General features: G+C 38.4%; 1 protein-coding gene across 1 annotated transcript in view; it reads right to left on the bottom strand.

Annotated features, from left to right (window-relative positions):
• Nucleotides 1-18092, bottom strand: part of BANK1 (B cell scaffold protein with ankyrin repeats 1) — a 115000-nt gene extending 96908 nt beyond the window's left edge. The window contains exons 1-2 of the mRNA XM_058838009.1: nt 17681-18092; nt 10047-10112 (exon numbers count right to left, since the gene is read on the bottom strand). Coding sequence (XP_058693992.1) covers nt 10047-10112; nt 17681-18092 — 478 coding nt within the window. The remainder of the gene's footprint in view (nt 1-10046; nt 10113-17680) is intronic.
• Between the last annotated feature and the right edge of the window lie 2056 nt (nt 18093-20148).

Genomic DNA, 20148 nt, shown 5'->3' with positions numbered 1-20148 from the left:
GAGGGGAGGGAGGGAGGGGAGGGAGGGAGGAAGGGAGGGAGGCAGGGAAGGAGGAAGGGAGGAAGGGAGGAAGGGAGGGAGGAAGGGAGGAAGGGAGGAAGGGAGGAAGGGAGGAAGGAAGGAAGGAAGGAAGGAAGGAAGGAAGGAAGGAAGGAAGGAAGGAAGGAAGGAAGGAAGGAAGGAAGGAAGGAAGGAAGGAAGGAAGGAAGGAAGGAAGGAAGGAAGGAAGGAAGGAAGGAAGGAAGGAAGGAAGGAAGGAAGGAAGGAAGGAAGGAAGGAAGGAAGGAAGGAAGGAAGGAAGGAAGGAAGGAAGGAAGGAAGGAAGGAAGGAAGGAAGGAAGGAAGGAAGGAAGGAAGGAATCCATGGTACCTTCAGAAGCTGAAGTTTCCTTGAACACATAATCTAAGTTAAGAAGGTTCAATGACCATCACTAGCTAGTAAATCTGCCCATCCTACTCCTGTTTATATCCTCATGCCTTTAAGGCAAAATAATTCTGAATTAAAGCTGTGAATTCAGGGAAGATTGTTAAAATTACTGAACCTACATCTAGATGTACTTTACTAAAGTAGCATGAATTCCATTTGCTTTAATTTACTTTAAAAATTAAATAGGCTACTCAGAAAAAAGGCTATTCTGTTTCTGAATGAGAACCCACACTGTCCAATGCAGTTTAACTAATCCAGCTCAGAATATAAGCGCAATAATTTCTCTGATTATCCCTGCGAAGACTACACTTTATTTAGCACTGCTCTTCAGAAAAATGAAGGCCTTAACTCTTGCTGAGGAAAACAGTTATGATCCTTTTACAGAAGGCATTACAGTACCTAAACAGTACCTACAAGAAAAAGGAGAGGGACTTTTTACAAGGGCATGTAGGGATGGGACAAGGAGAAATGGCTTCAAATGCAAAGAGGGTGGATTTACATTAGATATATTAGGAAGAAAGGACTTACAGTGAGAGTGGTGAGACACCAGAATAGGTTGCCCAGAGCAGTTGTAGATGCCCCATAAATGACTACTGTAGGTTGGCCAGGTTGGATGAGCTTTGGGCAACCTGGTCTGGTGAAAGGAGTCAATGCTTATGGCCAGGGGATTGGAACTAGATGATCTTGAAGGTCCTGTCCAACCCAAACCTTTCTATGATTCTGTGATTATGTATGCCCAGAGCACATATTTTGGGATTGTATTCACATTTTAAGTTACTCATAAATCTTACACTTAAACACAGAATTCACTTCAGAAGATAACTCATAAGAGGTACGTTCTGCTTCTGAATTTTTTTCCTGCCACTTTAGGCAAAGGAGCCTCACAGAGACAAGAAACATTCTGTTATCAGATTGACAAAATGAAAGAAATGAATAACAAATCCGGAAGGCACTGGATTCTCAGATGTCAGCCATCTGTCAGTGATTGTTCTTCAAGGATCATGTAGATGCACTCTAATCTATGTAAAGTTCATGACAACTTTATTTCTACAGTCTGCACTCTACTTATCAAAGATGATTTTCTTCACCTTTTAATGCCAATAATTCATCTACTGAGAACATTAATCCTATTGCTAAAAAGTTGGTTTAAATTAGGATAATATTTTCTTCCCATTAATAATTGCATTTTAATATTTTTATTGTGCCTAGTGACATCTAAATGCAATATCAGAACTTCAGCCCAGTCACTACTGTAATAGCACAGCTATCGCAATAATAGACAGTTAAGAAATGTGGCTCTTACGTCAAAGACTTGGATATTTAAGAGGACTAGGATTACCCTGCTGACTTGAAAGTGGCTATCAATTTATTAGCTAAAACCATCAAGCAAGACTACTTTCACTAAATTTAAGGTTTACCTGACAATCAATGAAGCAAGTACAACAGCCCAAGAACCACAGGGATTTATATTATCATTACAGTGCAGTCACCAAATTTTGGAGCCATCATCTCCAGCACTCAAATTCTAACAAGCAATTGTACACAATCCGTCCTAAAATGTGGAACGTGAAACAACCACATGAAATGTTGTTTGTCAGTGCTGAACAAGCAATACACCAGAGATTAAGCAAGCCTTGGCTTGTTGGTATTAACTGAAACAAAGTAGATCATAAAGGTATCAATATTACAATAATGAGACTGTAGTAACACAAATGGAGCAACGATAGACAGTATTTGTTTTATGTAGGCAGAAGATGTTGCCAGATGTTCAGGTCTTTTGAACATTTAAATTTTGGACATCTTCATTATTTGTCCTCTTTAGACTCTTGGTTTTAAACTGAAAGCAATGGCTAAGGAGCTCCACCAATTCCTGAGGCTTTCAGAAAAATTCAGAATTTACAACTGCGGGTGAAGATTATCTTAAAAGATACATAAAAGGCACATCATTATTATGCAGGACTATGTAAGAGAGAGGATTTATTAAAGGATATTTGTTGCTTGGTGAATGTGTTCTTTTAATGCTTTATATAATGGTGACCTGTTCCTGAGGTTTTTAAAATGTAACAGTAACAATTAAAATAATTAATGAATAAAACCAGACCCTTTCTTGTAGGATCAAAGCATAAGAAATTATTAACTATATCAAATGATGCATAGACAACACTATGAGCCAGAAGCAAAAAAGAAAGGAAAAGTCTATGATAATCTTCCCTAGGGTAATCAGGGCAGTACTACTGGGAATTATCATCTATTATAGAGGGTAATGTTTAATTTCCATCAGATTACTTTTGTTGGCTTACTTTTGACAAATATCTGCTGCTGATGGCCACATTGAAAAGACTGATCTTAAATTTACGTTCATTTTAAATACTAAAATATAACACACATTTAATGTAATTTCACTGGGGACAGAGCTGATGTTTTCAATTTCACTTCAGTGTTCTCTCCTAATTCATGTAAATTCAATACATCAACTTTGTATATTTTACATAAGACCCTTTGGAGCACATTATTGCTTTCAATTTAACATTTTGAACTAAATTCATGACATGACTTTGAAATTGTATTCCTTTACATAAACTGAGAAATCTTCATACCGCATCTCAAATCTCTTGTGTATTCAACAACTAATGCTTCACCACAGCTTCTAAGCAACTCTCCTGCCATATTCAACTTTCCCCTCACCCCAAATTCTAACCTTTCAAATACACTCTTTAGTTATCCTTACTGCAGCCTACATGAAAATTAGAAGTGTTCTCTATCTTTGATTACTTGGTAGTTGCTACATGTTCTGAGTCAACAAAGTATGTGACAGATTTAGGGCATTAAAAATAGAAGAAAACAAACTTATGAAAGATTTATGTGTTTTCTAAGGCTACCCATGAAATGAATCTCTCAGTCAAAAATTAGGCTGGTTTTACAAAAGCAAAATGCCTGCTAGCTTTGCAAATTTCAGGTCTTCCTCAAGTTTTGGTAAAGCAATGCCAGCTGAAGAACTGAAACTGTGGTAAAAAGAGGTCCTCAATTAGCTCTAGAGCACACATCATACAAGAGGATGACAAATATGGGCAAATCAAGCTAGGCCAATAATGAGAAATGGGAGGGTAATTTAGCACGTGGCCACCTTGCCACCTGAAAGATAAGTCAGGGTGTTCCAGTGTCAAAGATTAAAATAAAGAGAATTACAGCAGATCCTTTAAGTGCAGGAGGCATCCTGTGTAGTATGGGAGGCCCAGTCTCCAGCACAATGTGACAAAAAGGCAGAGGTAGTGCCACTGGGTTCTGTGAGGTATAACTGAAAAGGTTCCCATGTGTAAGTGACTTCCTTGCAACTCAGAAGCCCGAAGTCAAGCAGTTCTGTGAATGCCCAGCAGAAGTATGGATTTAAAAAGAACCATGCAGAAAAAAATGAAATAACCTCTTGTGGGAAAAAAAAAAAAAAAGGAAAAAAAGACATACGCACATCGTGTTCTTCTTGCAATCTACCATAAGTTTATCATAGACACTTATGAAAGATAATCTTGTTAAAGTGTTGGTATCTGCAAATGCTGTATGGCTCAGCAGAGAGTGCATCAGAGTGGGATTGAAAGGGAGCTTCTAATTGTACAAATTGCTCTATAAATTACCTGTGAGAAACAGGGAAGCAGAAAACATCCACCACACTGGGCTTCCTTCAATGGGACTGTGTTCCTTGCATGAATGTGGGATTTACTCATTTTTACCATAAGCACTCTGTAAGATATTATTTCAAAGCAAATCCCTTTTTCTTCTCTGCTGAAGTTTTCTTTTACAAGGGTGAGAGAAGGCTTAGGAATGAAAAGGTTTCTAAAAATCACTGAAAATTATTAATACATACTCAAACACAAAAACATCTGACTTCAGTCTTAATTTCTTTCATTTGTTTTCTATGATGAATAAATTCCAAACCAAGAAGAAACGTATTTATTAGTGAACAGGCTTTAAATAATACTTCTCTGTATGTTGAACCAACCATCTTTTGCAGATACACTGACAGTTATTTTTGTTTTTCTCAAAAGCATTCTCAGCCCCAGTTTCTCCTGCATGGTTGAGTACTTCTGTCAAAAACAGTAGCTTTCTGTAAGTTGGCCTATTTTGCCCACATCTCCAAAATATTTCTATTACTTTATTTGTGATGTACAACTTTTCTTGCACATAAGCATCAAACTGACAGTTCCTTTAAAAGCTATCAAGAACAGTTTTTCCTTTTCTGAATATTATATATTAGTTGCTGTTTATGTCATCTTAGCAACTAATAGTGCTGTAATTTTCATAAACGTCTATTTCTGTCCCATAACAGCAATCCCTGAAACCCCCCACATCTATTATTTTCTGAGTTACTATACACATGCAAGCAAAGATTGATTTGCTGTGAAGATACATGTTCACCTGTTCTTTTATTATCAGGTATGTTTTTGCACACAACAATTTATCACCCTGATATAACTGTAGCCTAATGGAGTCATCATGAATGAATCTAAAGTAAATAGGAAAGTCTTATTATATGTAGCCTTTTGGATCTGATAGTAAAAACAAAAGATCCTGCCTTCAAATAATTCCTCAAACTGCAAAAGACTACTTACCATGAGTTTATCAATAATCTTTAAAAAATAACTTGCATGAAAATGTAGGCATTTTTTTCATATATACTTTCATATGATTGTAACTCTATATTCAGAGGCAATAATTTAATATAATAAAGTTATAACAATGAACTAGTTCCAACTGGTCTGTGATTTGGAAGAAATGTTTGATTTTGTCAGTCCTTTAGCTAGGATGGATATATTTAGATGCTTTTTGGGACTGATTTTATCTTCTACTGCATATCAATTCATGCTTTTATTTTTTTCTGCAATGAAATCTCTGACTTTCAGCTTTACCAGCAGCACTAGGAACATTACTACTCTGATGAGTTTGACACACAGCAAGACTGTTCCAAAAAGTTTCTATTAGGCATACCGATCAGTTTGGAAATAACAACTACCTGCCTGAGGTCATTTAGGTGCTGAGCAGAGCTGTTGATGGAGACCAAGCCTGTTATTTCCAGTTTCTGGATTCTGTATACTTCTCCAGGGAGAAGCAAACTGAAGTCTGCCCCTCTGTGTGTACCAGAAGTTCTCAGTTATTGAAGCCTAATGTTTTATTAAAGAGTCCTTCCATCCACTTCAGAGTTACTGGAGTTCTACCACAGTAAGAACACTTGGGTGATTTTATTCCATTTCTCTGTGCTATCAGCACACACACCTCTCACCTCTGTTTCAGTGAAGGATTTCAGTGAAGGATTATAGAGCACTAAACATTGCCCAAAATGAGATGTGCTGCTGCAACTGAGAGAGGCTATTCTCCTGCTATGGACTCAAAGTACTACTGAGGGCAAAAGGACTGATAGCAGAGGCATCCAGGGTTGTAAAACCTCCAAAATTTGTTAATCTGATAAAATGCTCCTGCAAATTCCTTACTATTGCAAAGGGGCCAGCTGCAGCTGCCTAGGGGCTCCTTTATCTCTAAACTCCAATTCAAGCCTCTCATAGCTGGCCTGGCACAAACTGCACACTGTGCTTGGACACAAAACTGGAACACTGCTACATTTAGAAACACACACATATAAAAGGACACAGATAGAGAGGAGTCTGAGAATCAAAACGTACCTCACAGGAGGCACAACATTCAAGCTGAAAAGGGGTTTAAGTTTTTACAGGAATCACCCTCAAGGAATAAGAAAATTCCTCAAGGACTGAGTAGCCAAATTTTCCTGTCTTAGCCATGTTTGAAGCTTTTCTCTTTATGAAGACTATTCTTTAGAGTCATCAAAAAAGGACATGGATGGAAGGTCATGAAGTTTAACACAACTGAAGGCCTTTAACTACTGCATTGGGAGAGGATGGGGGGGAGAGACACTGGTAGCAGGCATCCTCAGCCTTCACCCTGCTCAGACATATCATAAATAATATCAAAATGTGTACTGACACAAAACAATATACTCCATGTTAGAGTGTCCCTTAAATCAATCTGATAACAGAAACTAGCTTGGACTGCAGCAGGTCACTTACCAAAGAGGGTGTCTTAGTCTCAGGATGACAGCAGAGCTTCAGTAACTGCACAGAGCTCTTATCAATGTCTGGATTAAATTTATGATGCTGTTCCTGATCTGTACAGCTCTAAATTACATGGGATTTGTCTAACAGACCACATGTCTCCTGTGCCATGCTGCCACAGATGCTGTCAGCAGAAAGACTCGCGCCAGACATGTTTGGTATTAAAGAAGGGGGAAAAAAGTGAGTTGTCAGCAGGACTGACTCACTGGGGACAGGCTGCTTTGCAATTTACTCCCACCTTTAGTTTGAAATATCTAAAATCTATTGACCCTTAAAGCGGGCTAAAAGGTACACTGCTTTCTTGGGAACACAACCAAGAGTGATACTTTTAGACACATCTGAAAACCATGCTTGTTTTCTAACTCCTGATTAACCCTTTTGTTAGAGATATAAATCAGAAGGTAATCTGAGGTCTTCATATTTTAAGACAATGTCCTTTAATCCAACAGAATAGACACATCTTCTTAAACCGGGACTTTAGATAGCATTATAGGAAAAGAATAGCTTAGCAGAGGTACTTTTAGAGCTCTTTATCTACAGAGGGGATGACATTTATTTTGTTTAAAAATGTTGGCCTTTCTTCAGTTTATCTTGGTAAAGGATACAAATATACATGTATGCACATACATCTTACCTTGATGAGACCTCTGAGCAGGACCAAAATATGTCTGCTGTTAAACTTAATAGACAGGCAACCATTACCCTCTAAAAACATCTTTTGTGCTGCACTTACTCACCCCTAATTATTTCAGTTAATTAATGCTAGGATTCAAGCTTTAGTGGCAAATGTTAAAAAAGACAAAGCTGTTTCACAGAAGGGGAGGAGCCATTTCAGAAACTGAGTATCACCTAATGGGTACCTAAATCTGAGTTTAGCTGTATTTTGCAGTTCCACAATAATGCATTCATATTTTATTGTAGTGACAAGGCTGTATACCCAGATCCTAGTACAATTGCTTCATTTTTCTACCTTAGTACAAATTATAAATAATGATTCTTTGGGGAACAGAAATTCTTCTGAGGAACCACAAGGGATATTCTCAAATTGCGGCTCTGTAGTAATTATAACAAGACTTTTCTTCTTACACAGAAACCAAAAATAAAGAAAACACATAACATTTTTGAGTGTCTGAAGAATTGATTTATTATGTTATCACCTATAGGACCGAGTCCTCATATATTCATATTATGGTCATTAGCATTCCACAACCAGATCTTTTCCCTCACTCAGCAGCAAATCAATTGTTTTCACATCTGCTTGTAGCTCATATTTCCCCAAAGGATTTCAGTGATCATATTGTTTTTCCATTTTCCAATGTACATCTGACCTTTTCCCTCAAGGTCTTGCACAATTCACTTTAGTCAATCACTTCTTATTGATTGTTAGCGCTTGCTCATTCCCTGTCTATTTTTGCTTTAATGAATATAGGGGTATTTTTTTAGTGATCTTATTTTTAATATATCTTGTCATCCATTCACTGTTCTTTCCACCCTTTTTGCTTTAGATTTCTCATTTAGATATATACTTCTGTTCAACTTTCATTCCAGTTAAATTCTAAGCTAAAATTCCATCTTCTTTCAGCTTATCCTTTCTTTTGTACAATGCTTGTATATACAAAACAAACTGGCTTTCAGCAAGCCACTATCCGCTTTAGACCTCAGCTAAAGTGCCATTCTTTTGGGAATTTATAGGGCTCTGACAAAAACTCTTTCTTGGTTTATAATTTCTCCTGACACTTCTGTTCTGTGTCTTTCAGACAATTTAGCACTGCATACACTTGCTTCTTATTAGAAAGAAGCAGAGAGAAGAGACAGTCCCTGGAAACACTTTTTCACAATTCTTCCAAAGTCAGACCCTGTCTGTTTATGTGAAGATTCACCTACATTCTGGAGGGCATAAATACTGGCTATTTTGCAGCTACCATCCTATATTTCTTGGCTTTGTAAAGACTGAGGCACTGAATCTAGGAAATTCCAATCGTTTCACTTCTTGGGCTACTTTTCCCTCCAAAGCTCTGCAGTGGTATCAGGTAACTGTTCCCTGTTGCATCAGTACAGAAGGAATGTTGACCACGCATTTCCTTACACTTGTTTGGGCGTCAGCCTTAACATCACATACAGGATGCCATTACTGACAATGCCTCATTTCTAACTGGCTCTTTCATTCATCACAAAAATGAATGATCTCTTTGGTCCTCTTAGCAATAACTAGGCATCATTAACCAGCAAAGGCCACAGACAATCAGTGCTTTCAGGATGACTGCCAAAAGCTGACTGAGAAGGTATGTTCAGGAAACTGCTGCAAAGATTTCAAGGGAAACGTCTGCTTTTAATGCAAGTCTTTGCTGCAAAATCCCCTAATCACTTTATTTCAATATCAACCATTTAGCTGACAGTAAATTTGGACTTAAAGCTGCTCTTCAAGCAGCCATAAGAAAACAAAAGAAGCTTGGAGGACCTTCTCCTCAGTCCTTTCTTTTCTTGGGATCTGTTTTTTCTAACCATTCCTAATTTTACTGTCTCAGGTTTTGGAAGTAGCAGTGATGAACAAGAGAAATGGTGTTGTCAACTTATTTGGCACCTGGATGATGAGACAGAAAGCCTTCTGTATACTAACTTCTTCAGTGCACTGACCCATGGCACATTCAACACAGGACCAAAAGAGACATCCGTAGAAACCTTGACAAGAGGTCTCTAGGGATAAACTAGTGCAGCTTTACAGCAGCTTTCTGCTTGAGATCACACCATTACATCCAAGATGCCAAGAGGCTCACAAGGAGACCCTTATCAGAATATGGACGGGGGTTGAATAGGAAAGAGAGCCACTAATCTCAAGAGTCCAGCAGCACAGAACTGCTATGCCAGGAATTCTGGAGGAACTTACTCATCCCTTTCCATTGGTAAGCATGCTGGTGCTATTAAGCCAATTTGCAATGTCAAACCAGAAATAAAATTCTCTAAGTAAGAACTGAGGACAGGAGACATGCCATGTAGCTCTTTACTAAAAGCAGGTTAAGATTTTGCAAATCTGTAATTCCTGCTAGAACTCTTTATAAACTTTCAAAGCTACAGATAAACCAAAATGGCAAAAGTCAACAGGACCTGAAGCTATGATGAAGATCTTCTCCCAGCCACTGGCTGTCAGTGAATGTGAGTGAATGTGAGTAGGACTGATGTAAATGAAATTTTAAATCAGCTCTTTCTTACAAGTGAAACTCATGCTGGGAACAGGAAAGGAAAGGTCTTCATGTGTTCCTTTTTCTTTACACTCAAATCACAGTAAAAACCCTGTTGTATCTCCTCCCCTTTTCACACTCCTCACAAGATTGCGTGGGTATTGATGTGGGGGTGGATGTCTGAGAACAAGGCATGCTCCTCTACACAATTATATGCTATGGTAGGGATGGTTTATTACCTTTTGTGTCTAATGAGATGTAAGAGAACAAATCTAATTTTCTGAAAAGTACTGGTTTTATTATGTGAAATGCAAGGGGAATTCAACTCACCATCTACAAGAACTGGTTCATAGATGTAAGACACAGAGTCTCCAGGATTTTCATCCCATGGTTTATCTGGGAAAAAAGAAAAAAGAAGATAATATCATCACACTGATTTCTACTTCTTTTTTGGATGAAAATCTATATATATTTTGAATGTAAAATGAAGTTATTTAAAGCTATTATTCTGCAGATAGAAAAAAAAAAATCATAGAACAAATCCAAGGGCTAATATAGAGGAACAAGCCTAGAGAGATCTTTAGATTCAACTGCATTTATCCCTTTCCAGTAAATGTCCCTTTGACTGATATTTTTTTTCAGTTTACCAGAGCTGGTGAGAAATGTGCACTTGAGGAAGAAATTTCCCTGAAGTCAATACAGCAAACAATGGGAGAGGAGCTGGGAATAAGGAAAGAGAATAGAATCATGTGCAGTGAAGTGATAATCTGAAATGGATGCAGACATTGCAGTTTGGAACACACGACAAATTTCAGTGCTCTGTCTGATAATACAATAGATCTGGTTATGGACAGTATCATAGCATCATAGAGTGGTTTGAGTTGGAAAGGACCATGAAGACATCTAGCTCCAACCCCTTAGCCATGGGCAGAGACACCTTCCACTAGACCAGATTGCTCAAACCCCATCCAACCTGGCCTTGAACACTTCCAGGGATGAGACATCCACAGCTTCCTGGAGCAATCCATTGCAGTGCCTCACCACCCTCATTGTAAGGAATTTCTTCTTTATGTCAAACTTAAGCCTACCCTCCTCCAGTTCAAAGCTATTCCACCTTGTCCTATTCCTGGAACCTTCTATACTCTGGGCTGAACAAAACCAGCTCTTTCAGCCTGTCTGCAGGAGAGGTGCTGCAGTACTCTGAGCATCTTCATGGACTCCTCTGGACTTGCTCAAACAGGTACGTGGGTTTCATATGTTGGGAGCTTGCAGAGTTGGATGCAGCCCTACAGGTGGGGACTCACCAGGGCAGAGTAGAGGGGCAGAATCCTCTCCCTGGCCCTGCTGCCCACGCTGCTCCGGATGCAGCCCAGGATGTGCCTGTCATTATGTGCTGTAAGAACATGTGTTTATCTTCTCATCACCCAACACCTCTGTCCTTAGGGCTGAGTTCTATCCATCCTCCACCCAGACTGTATTTGTATTTGGGACTGCCCCTACATGTGAAGGGCCTTTCACTTGGCCTTCATGAGGTTTGTGTGGGCTTACTTCTCAAGCCTGTCAAGGTCCCTCCAAATGGCATCCTTTCCCTCCAGCGCATCAATTGCACCACACAGCCTGGTGTCAGCAGCAAATTTGCTAAGACTGCACTCAATGCCACCAAAAATTATGTTAAACAGCATCCAACACACAATCACTGAATGGGTCTGGTTGGAAGGGACAACTATGGCTCATCTGGTCCAAACCTCCCCGCTCAAGCAGGGCCATCCGGAAACACATAGCACAGGATTGCATCCAGACAGCTCCAGTGAGGGAGACTCCACAACCCCTCTGGCAATCTGTTCCAGTGTTCAGTTACCCATGTAGTGAAGAAGTTCTTCCTCATATTTAGGTGGAACATCAGTTTCTGCTCATTGCCTCTTGTCCTGTTCTTGGCATCACTGGAGGCAGGTGCATCTTGGCACCTGCCTCCATCCCCCTGACACACTCCCTTCAGATATTGATAGACACTGATGTTGTCCCTTCTCAGTCGTCTCCTCTCAAGGCCCAACTCTCTCAGCCTGTGCCACATAAGACACTGTATTAACATTTTCAGGACCAAGTTTTGGGTTCACAGCCTTTTAAGTAAGTACACAGGGGCACTACCAAAAGAAAACCCGATTCTACTTTTGTACTATGAACTTAAGTAGGTGTTATACTTCATTTTTTCAGGCATAAGTGACAATTTCTTTAGTCTGGACTGCAAAACAACACTTATTTTATTCCATTTCCAAGAAGATGGCACTAATCTAACAGAAGTAAAGTTATGGTGAAATTACAAACAGCAATTTTGCTATAACAACAGTTGTATGCAAAAAAGTATACAAGGGGTACCTTTACAGAGATCTTCTCTAGATGCCTTCCCATGATAACTTTTCAGTAATTGTGACTGGTAACCACAGTGCAAGACTCAATCAGACTCAGTAATACATTACATGAAGGACATACAAGACTACAGATCCACAAAGCCATTTTACAGCATTACATGCAAAAATACTTGCTGGGAGTCTTAAATAATTTGTCAGCTTCAGAAACTGTCTCACAACTGCAATTAAATACTGACTGATGACTGAGCCACAAACAATACATAAATTTGGATGATGTCCATTTCAAACCTTGAAAGAGCAGGCTAAAAATAATAAATCCATTAATTTATTTTTAAAATAAAAAAATATGAACTAAATAAACAGAAGTAAAATTGCAGTATATTAAGTTAGTACATGCTGTTGCACTAATGCTTATGTTCTAGTCATCTGACTTTTATTATTAACTAAACTTTTAATGAGTGTCATAAATACTGCTAAAAATGCTAAAAGAATTCTGAAAAAATGCTAAAAAACTTTAAGATGTAAGTGCACTCACTTTTCTGGGTGCAATAATTTTTCATCCATTTACTGTCAAAAATAAGAGGAAAAAACATCACATATATGACACACACTTCAGAATCTAAGGGTACAGGTTACAATGACTAGTTACACATATTAGAACAGAGCTGTTAAGAACCTAACAAAACTCACAAATAAACCCTAACAAGTAAAGTATTTTCTGAATTTTGCAGAAAAAAGGAGAACAAATAGCAAAGAAGTCAAACAGTTAAGTGACAGGGGATGACAGTCTCAGCATCTCATCTGGGGTTGCCACCTCCAGACAATAACTTCAGTTCCTCTTCTGCTTTGAAATAGCCAGGATCTCATGTCAGATGAAAGAAGTTAGTGACACAAACCAGTATTTTGTTGGCAGTCATTACCAACCCCCGTCACTGCACTGGCATCCCTTCTGTGTGGAATGGAGAAACACAGCATCTCAGGAAGATGTAATACTCTGGTAATTTTAGCAGTCCCTGCAGAGCAGTTCAAAGACTCATTGGCAGGGCAAAATGGAAATGAGAGCTATACTGCAGCACACACCAACAAACAAAATGTCCCTTCTGCTCTTGTGCTTATGATAGAGTCACACAGATTATTTTGTTTTAATAAAAAAAACATAATTGGAATTTGAGGTACTCTGGAATAAGCAGATGACATCACTACCTTAAAACACCAACAGTGGTATGCACTGTTTGAATGTAAATACTTTGGGGAAGGAGCAAACAGAGGCACAACCATGCGGTCTCTTTTATTGAAACCTCTCCTGGCAGTGATTGAGGCCAGAACCACCCACCTACTTTCCTCTATTTACTCAGTCCTGCATGTTCAGGGGAGACATCTTCACAACCAAGACTTAGGTCACGGTCACAGACACACACACACACACAAACACAATATTTAGTATTCACAAACAAAAAAGACCAAAAATTCTAGTCATTTTCTTTCTTCTCCATATTTGTTTTTTTTAGCACTCTAGCTTAATTTTCACATAGACTCCAAGTCAGTGTCAAAATTTAGGTGAATCACTTGCCCGCTGAAGCCAACGATAAAGTTCCCACTTAAATTAGCTCATCCACACAAGTCCTGCTCACAGACTAAGGAAATCCATTGGCATTCATTACTTGTATTTTAGTGCCAATGTGAAGAGGATTTTACAGGAGAACAAGCAATGCAGTGGAGTCAAAATGCGAGATGTTACTTCAGTATTCAATGTTATACCAAATTACAGTAAAAGGGATGAAACAGGAAACAGATATCATGAAAGTTATGGCAAAAATATAATTATTTCTTTCTCTTTCCTGTGGTCTGCACAATGGAAACTACCCCCTCAGTATTTGAACTGGTCTGAAGATCTGCATGAGTTAAGCCCTATTTTAACTCACAGCCTTCTTTTTCCACACTTATTTATTAGAGAAAAACACCCTATATGCTAGTATCTCATTTGTCCATATCTATATCCTACTACTAGTTGCAAAAATAGTTTTCTTAATATTACTCTTCTTGGTCATTAAAATTGAGTGCAGATACATGGAATACCTTTCAGTTTAGTAAACAATCAAAAATTAATGGCACATTGATGTCTCAGGTAAAAGTTACAAATTTGTTCTGAAAATCTCTCCTGGGCTGTCAAAGACTCTGGGTAACATTTTCTACTTGGGCTATGTTACTTCATGTATCTCTCACTTTTTAATACAATAGCAGGTAATGAATGGATACATGTAGGTTTGATGAGCGGTACTCAACTATAAAAGTTTGTACAAGTAAATTCTCTTCATACTTTGGTATCAAAAGAAAAAAAGGGATATCACTGCTTGGGGAAAAGGCTGCAAGTGGAAGTGACAAGAGTTGCTTTTGTTGAGCTTTAAAAAATGAAACCTAATAAAACCGCAAGCAGACTAATAGATACTTACGACTCCTGTGCTGTACCAAGAATGCCCACCAAAAGTCTAATAAAAGTGTCAGTGCACTTCAGAAACAGTGTCACAGAAAATTATTTGTATTAGATAAGACCTGTTCTCTTTTTGTGCCATTAATATTGAGGACAACTACAGGAGAAATTGAGGACATTTAAGAATCTAAGCTAACTACCTACAGATGCAAACATCTATCCACAAATCCTTTACATAAACACATGCTTTCCTGAATTTGAAGCCTTTCAGGATTAAACAGAAAAACCCCATGTTTTATGTTTAGTACCCCAGGATACTGAATTAATACATTGAAAATACACCAATTTAATATAAAAAAATGTACACAGTTCAGCAGACCAGGAAACAAGTAGTAGAAAGAAACAGGAGAAGAGAAAGACAGATGCAAACAAAATATATCTCCTGATTCTACTTTCAACAGTGTTGGGAAAGGCTGATAAAGAAAACTCAGAATTCTAGAGTCTCACTGGGCCATCTTAGATGTTAACATAGAATAATAAAACTTCTGAGTGTTCTCGTCCTTCTCTGGGGGTTATCTTTTTCATGGCAATATGCACAGGACCTACAAAATTGAAAACCAACTTGGAATCTGAATGTGGCATTTTCAAACAGTGACATACTTTCCTTTTGCGGGATTTGTTTGTTATCTTTTGACAGCAATAAAAATACTTGTGTTCCTCTTCATGCAGAAGATGAATATTATGCAGTCTGTCAGCATTATGGAAATATATGTTAGAAAGGTCACTCTCCATGTCTTAGTTCTCCCTTTACTCCTCCTAGAACATGTTCAAACAGCTATGACAAACCATTCAGATTTTGTGTTTGAACCACATTGCAGACAAACAAGCTCTCTGCTGAGAGAGCATCTCAATCCCCCTGCATCTTCTATTTTATTTAGTTTTACTCAACATTTTAATTAGTTTTGCTTTTTGGCTAGAATTTTTGGCATATATACTACTTTAGAGCCAGAAGGAAGTTTTAACAGATAAAGCCCTGTCTGTTCCAAGAAGATGAGACCAGCACCATAGGTGAAATAATTGTGGAGGCATATAAAACGAGACTTATTTTGCACTTTTTCCATTGCAGGTTGTAGGGATAGAGCAAAGAGAATAGCACCTAGGAGAGAAGAGACTGCTAAGAACTTACCTTGCCTAGGAGTTTTCCTGAGCATGGGGAAATCTGTAGTGGAAGGCACCTATGCTATGCCACTGTTAACATTCTCCAAGAGAATGTTAAACTGTGAGATAACAACCTGATTTAGCATCCATCTTCAGCTGTTCTAACTGCCTGCAGGCCACTCCTGAGCCTGGGCATCCATTAATCCTGGGGTCTTGATGGCCCACTGTCCTAAGGGATTAACAGAATTTAGCTGGAGTGGAAGGCATGTGGTGGGGCCATTATAATTAATGCACATTATTAAGTTTTTAGACTAGTAGAGTGAACAGTTCTTGTCAATACTGAGGACACAAGAAGCTACAATGGTTGAAAGAATAAGTTAAGAATATTGAACAATTTAGCAGGAAAAAAAAAGGAAGTGAAAGCCACGAAGACGATACACAAAAGTATTTTCATCACTATCTCTAAAAGGGTCAAGAATATAAGGGTCTAGGGATGAGCACTGAAAACAAAAGGGATTGAAGACAATGATCCATATGAAGAGAAATGGGAAATGTGTGTTTGATCCTGATGAAAGGCAAAAAAATGTGCTCCAAGGGAAAAATAATCCTTGTATATACTAAACAACCTTTTAGCAAATAATTTTAAATACAAGGCAAAAATCTTCTTTCCCAGATGTGCAATCTGTCAAAATCCCTGTTACAGGTGTCACAAAGGCTAAGAGCTTAATAGGATTCTACAAAAGACTATCATATATACAGACACCATTATCTTTAAGCAAAGGTAAATAATGACAAACAATGCACATCTTCATTCCTCAGAGTTTAAATCAGCATTCAGATGAAAGCAAATCTCTTAGTTGGAACAATTTCACTGTGCAACAGAGAGCAGATCAGAGGTCTCCTATCAAGCACTGATCTAAGCAGACCTGGCTGATGGCCAGGGCACACCACAAAAAAGGGCCAGAGCAGTTCTAAGCTGCAAGTGTGGAGGAGGGCTTAGCCCTGAAGCACCAGGCATCATCACCACTTCCAGACCTGGATCTAACTCAGTCCACCAAACTTGTCTGATCCTGGCCACAGTCTATGCATCCCAAGTAAAGATGTACACAGTGAGACTGAGGCCTTCAACAACTATTGATTAATTCAGCTTTCTCCTCATCTCTGAAGTTGCTGATATTGGTCACTGTCAAAGCAGAGATCATAAGAACCCCTACTAAACATCTGGCATTACACGTAAGTCCCAAGGGCACAGGCAATAAGTATTCTTGTGAATGCATTGACATAAGCAAACAACATTCCCGTATCTTCTAGGAAACTTTAATGTTTCAGAAAGGCTTGCAATTTCCTGTGCATGCATTAACTGATAGTATCTGAGCACAGTTACTTCCTATATACATACACACAGAGAACATAGACCCACTGTTTCCATCCCCTTAAAAAACTGCCAAGAAGCTTCAGTCTGAAGCCATTCAGACAAAAATGGCAAGCATTACCTTCTGAAACCAAAACAGACAACTGTAATGAGCCCAAATCATCAAGTCTGAGATATGTACTGAGGAAAAGGTTATTCAGTACTGAAGAGAAGATGGTTGGGGAGGAAGAGTTTAAAACATTCTTTTAAAAACGCTGATCTCATATTAGCAGACTGTGTGTATACATTTTCTGGGCAGGTTTTAAAGCCCTATAGTACACTTAAGCTTACCTGCTTAAGCACAAGGCAGCAGGGACATCCAGCTAGGTCACTCATTCAGATGGGGTCTCTCTACCCCAGTGTTCAAAAGAATATTCTTCATTACTCATGTGCATCCAACACTAGGTTAAGCTCTGAGTAAAAATCCTGAACTGCAGGATGTCTTCCTCAAGCACAAGCTCCCATTCCAATAAAATGGCACCTTGCATGTAACAAAGACGGAAGCACGATATTCTGCTTGGAAGACAAAATCTTGCCTAAATAGCAAGTGCTGAGAAGAGGTAAGAGACCTAAGGAGTACAAACAAGCAGTAGTATATTACCTGGTTGAATAATTTCTTTAACAACAGAAATATATTCCTCAGGTTTCTGATCAGTAGAAATCTCTTTGCTGGCTCCAGCTAAGGTCAGTATCTCATAAAGAATCTCTGAATTCTCCACTCCACAAAGCAGAATTACCACATTATCCGGAGGTTTTAGAACTTGTTCCAGAAAATAACTTCTCTTTTGATTCAGGCAATTAAGAAGTCCACATGAGAGTATCAGGAGTTTACACTTATAAGATGGCAAACAGAGTAGCTCCTGGTGCTTGAAAGATGAATTCTCTAGATCGCAGAGTAAGATTCCTTCTTTGTTCACTATGAGTCCAAAAAGAGATTTTAAATACAGAGCCCACTCTTCTGCTTCTTGTTCATATATCACCAGGATATCCTTTGTATTTTCTAAAGAAAACATAGAAAAAAAAAAAAAAATCAAATAAATCAAATGTGTTTTAAATCCATTACAAATATCAGAAGACAGATTGATTGTTTCCCACCCCTAGAAAAAACTTGAGGTGCTGAAGAAATTACCTTCAGCAGAAATCAGCTCATCACCTTGAAATGACAACTATCTCCTTATTTCTAAGACCAAGATAAAAAGATTGTCCACAGAAATACTGGAAAAATAGCTCAGGATATTATGTATAGAATAACTAATATTTCAAAATAAATATTGAAACTGCAGTGTAGGAAGCAGAGTGCATTCACACAATTCTGCTCACTCCTAGAGTCTTGACAAATAGGTGATAGTATTAAAAATTGAACACTTAGCTTTTAATGACAGAAGTAAAGACTGTATATTTGAACACACGAACATGATCAGACTTGATTAGAAAATTAATTGGTATGTTTAGGATATTTTTACAGCATGGTGTTAGGATAGTAATTCATGATCTTTCTTTACTGTCCTTATTCTAAGAAAATTGCTTGAGACCTGACAAAAATAAACCTAGAACTGTATTTTTTTAGTTCTCTTTCCCTTTAAGATGTAAAACATGATGCTAGCAAGAAAACTAATACTCTTCCACAGCGTTACTAGGGTGACAGTTCGAGACAGAGGCAACAGGCACAAGCTTAAACACAAGAGGCTGCCTTGTGCATTGGGAAATGCTTTCTTTTAGTGTAAGCACTGGCACAGGTTGCCTGGAGAGGGTGTGAAATCTGTCTCCTTGGAGCTACTCAAAAGGTGCTTGGATATGGTCCTGGCTCTAGATGTACAAGAGAGCTCCCAAATATCCAAACCTCAGTCATTTTGTGGTCGTGTGAAACCATTAAAAACTGTGATTTGATGAGCAGCACAGTAACAATATACATCAAACCAGGGTAGCTTAATAGTCCCAGAGCAGTTCACAATCACAGCCCTGTGGAACAACAATGTGAGGCTGAGGAACAGACACAGCTTCTGCATTTCACCTCTATCTATGGTTCATGGTGTCTGCCTGCTGGTCAGAGTCAGGCACCCTGACTGACACTTGCCTGTAGTTCACCACAGCTCCTTAGAGTGCCTAAGCTGCGCTGTGAGGATCAGGAGACATGGAAACGGGGTGTACACAGAGTTAGAATGTTTTTGGGGCACACAAAGGATGTAGGCAGTGGGATGCACTGTACAGTTGTAACTAAGGAGAATAAAAAACTTGTCAAGGATCCCACATAAGTCCATGTATAAAAGAAGAAACGGAACCTATATCTCCAGTTCAGGATTAATGCTTAAAATATTTGTCTTCCCTTCCTTTTAGAAGAAATTCTTTCTACACTTTGTTCATCCATTCTTTACTCTGGAGATACTTGAAACAAAGTTTACCCAGAAAAAGCTGATTGAAACTTGAAGAATAGCGACACTATTGTTTAGTGAACTTTAGTTCACTGTATGTTCACAAACTGCTTGGAGGACAAGTGCCATCTTTTCAAGATTTGTGAACACTCACCCTTTCCCAAAGTTTTCTGTCACAGGAAATCATAAAAGGTCATGCTCAACATGGTAGCAGGTGACAATATTTCAAGTTAACTAACTCTTACCAGTACATTAGAGCAGGGAATTATTTGTCAAAATGTATTTGGAGAAGTGATTACTGTACTTCCCATGGTAAAAACAATCTGAAAAATACCCATTTCTGATGAAATTCTGAAGGTTAATAGTAAGAAAAATAGCAGTGTATTTCTCATTTAACTCAGAGCAAAATTGTTTGGTTTATGATGCTGGGATTAAAAAAAAAAAAAAATCCAATTGCTGAAATGTCATTTTCAGAATCTCATCTGATCTTCCATAACATTCAGACAGACATGCACAAAGTAGAAAGAAAAAGCTATTAATTGCTGCACAGTTTCAAAAGAAGAAACTGTATTAACAGTGCTGTAAAGCCAGAAGCTCTTTCAGTCTGACCACACAGTTTCATATCACAGCAAATGGAACAAGCATGTACCTTCTATTTTCAGTCCCTACTTGTGGGGACTGATAATGGTCAAATAAGAAA

The sequence above is a fragment of the Poecile atricapillus genome, chromosome 4 (assembly GCF_030490865.1).
Source record: "Poecile atricapillus isolate bPoeAtr1 chromosome 4, bPoeAtr1.hap1, whole genome shotgun sequence".
In the NCBI taxonomy this organism is placed as follows: Eukaryota; Metazoa; Chordata; class Aves; order Passeriformes; family Paridae; genus Poecile; species Poecile atricapillus.
This window is presented reverse-complemented; position numbering and strand designations above follow the sequence as displayed.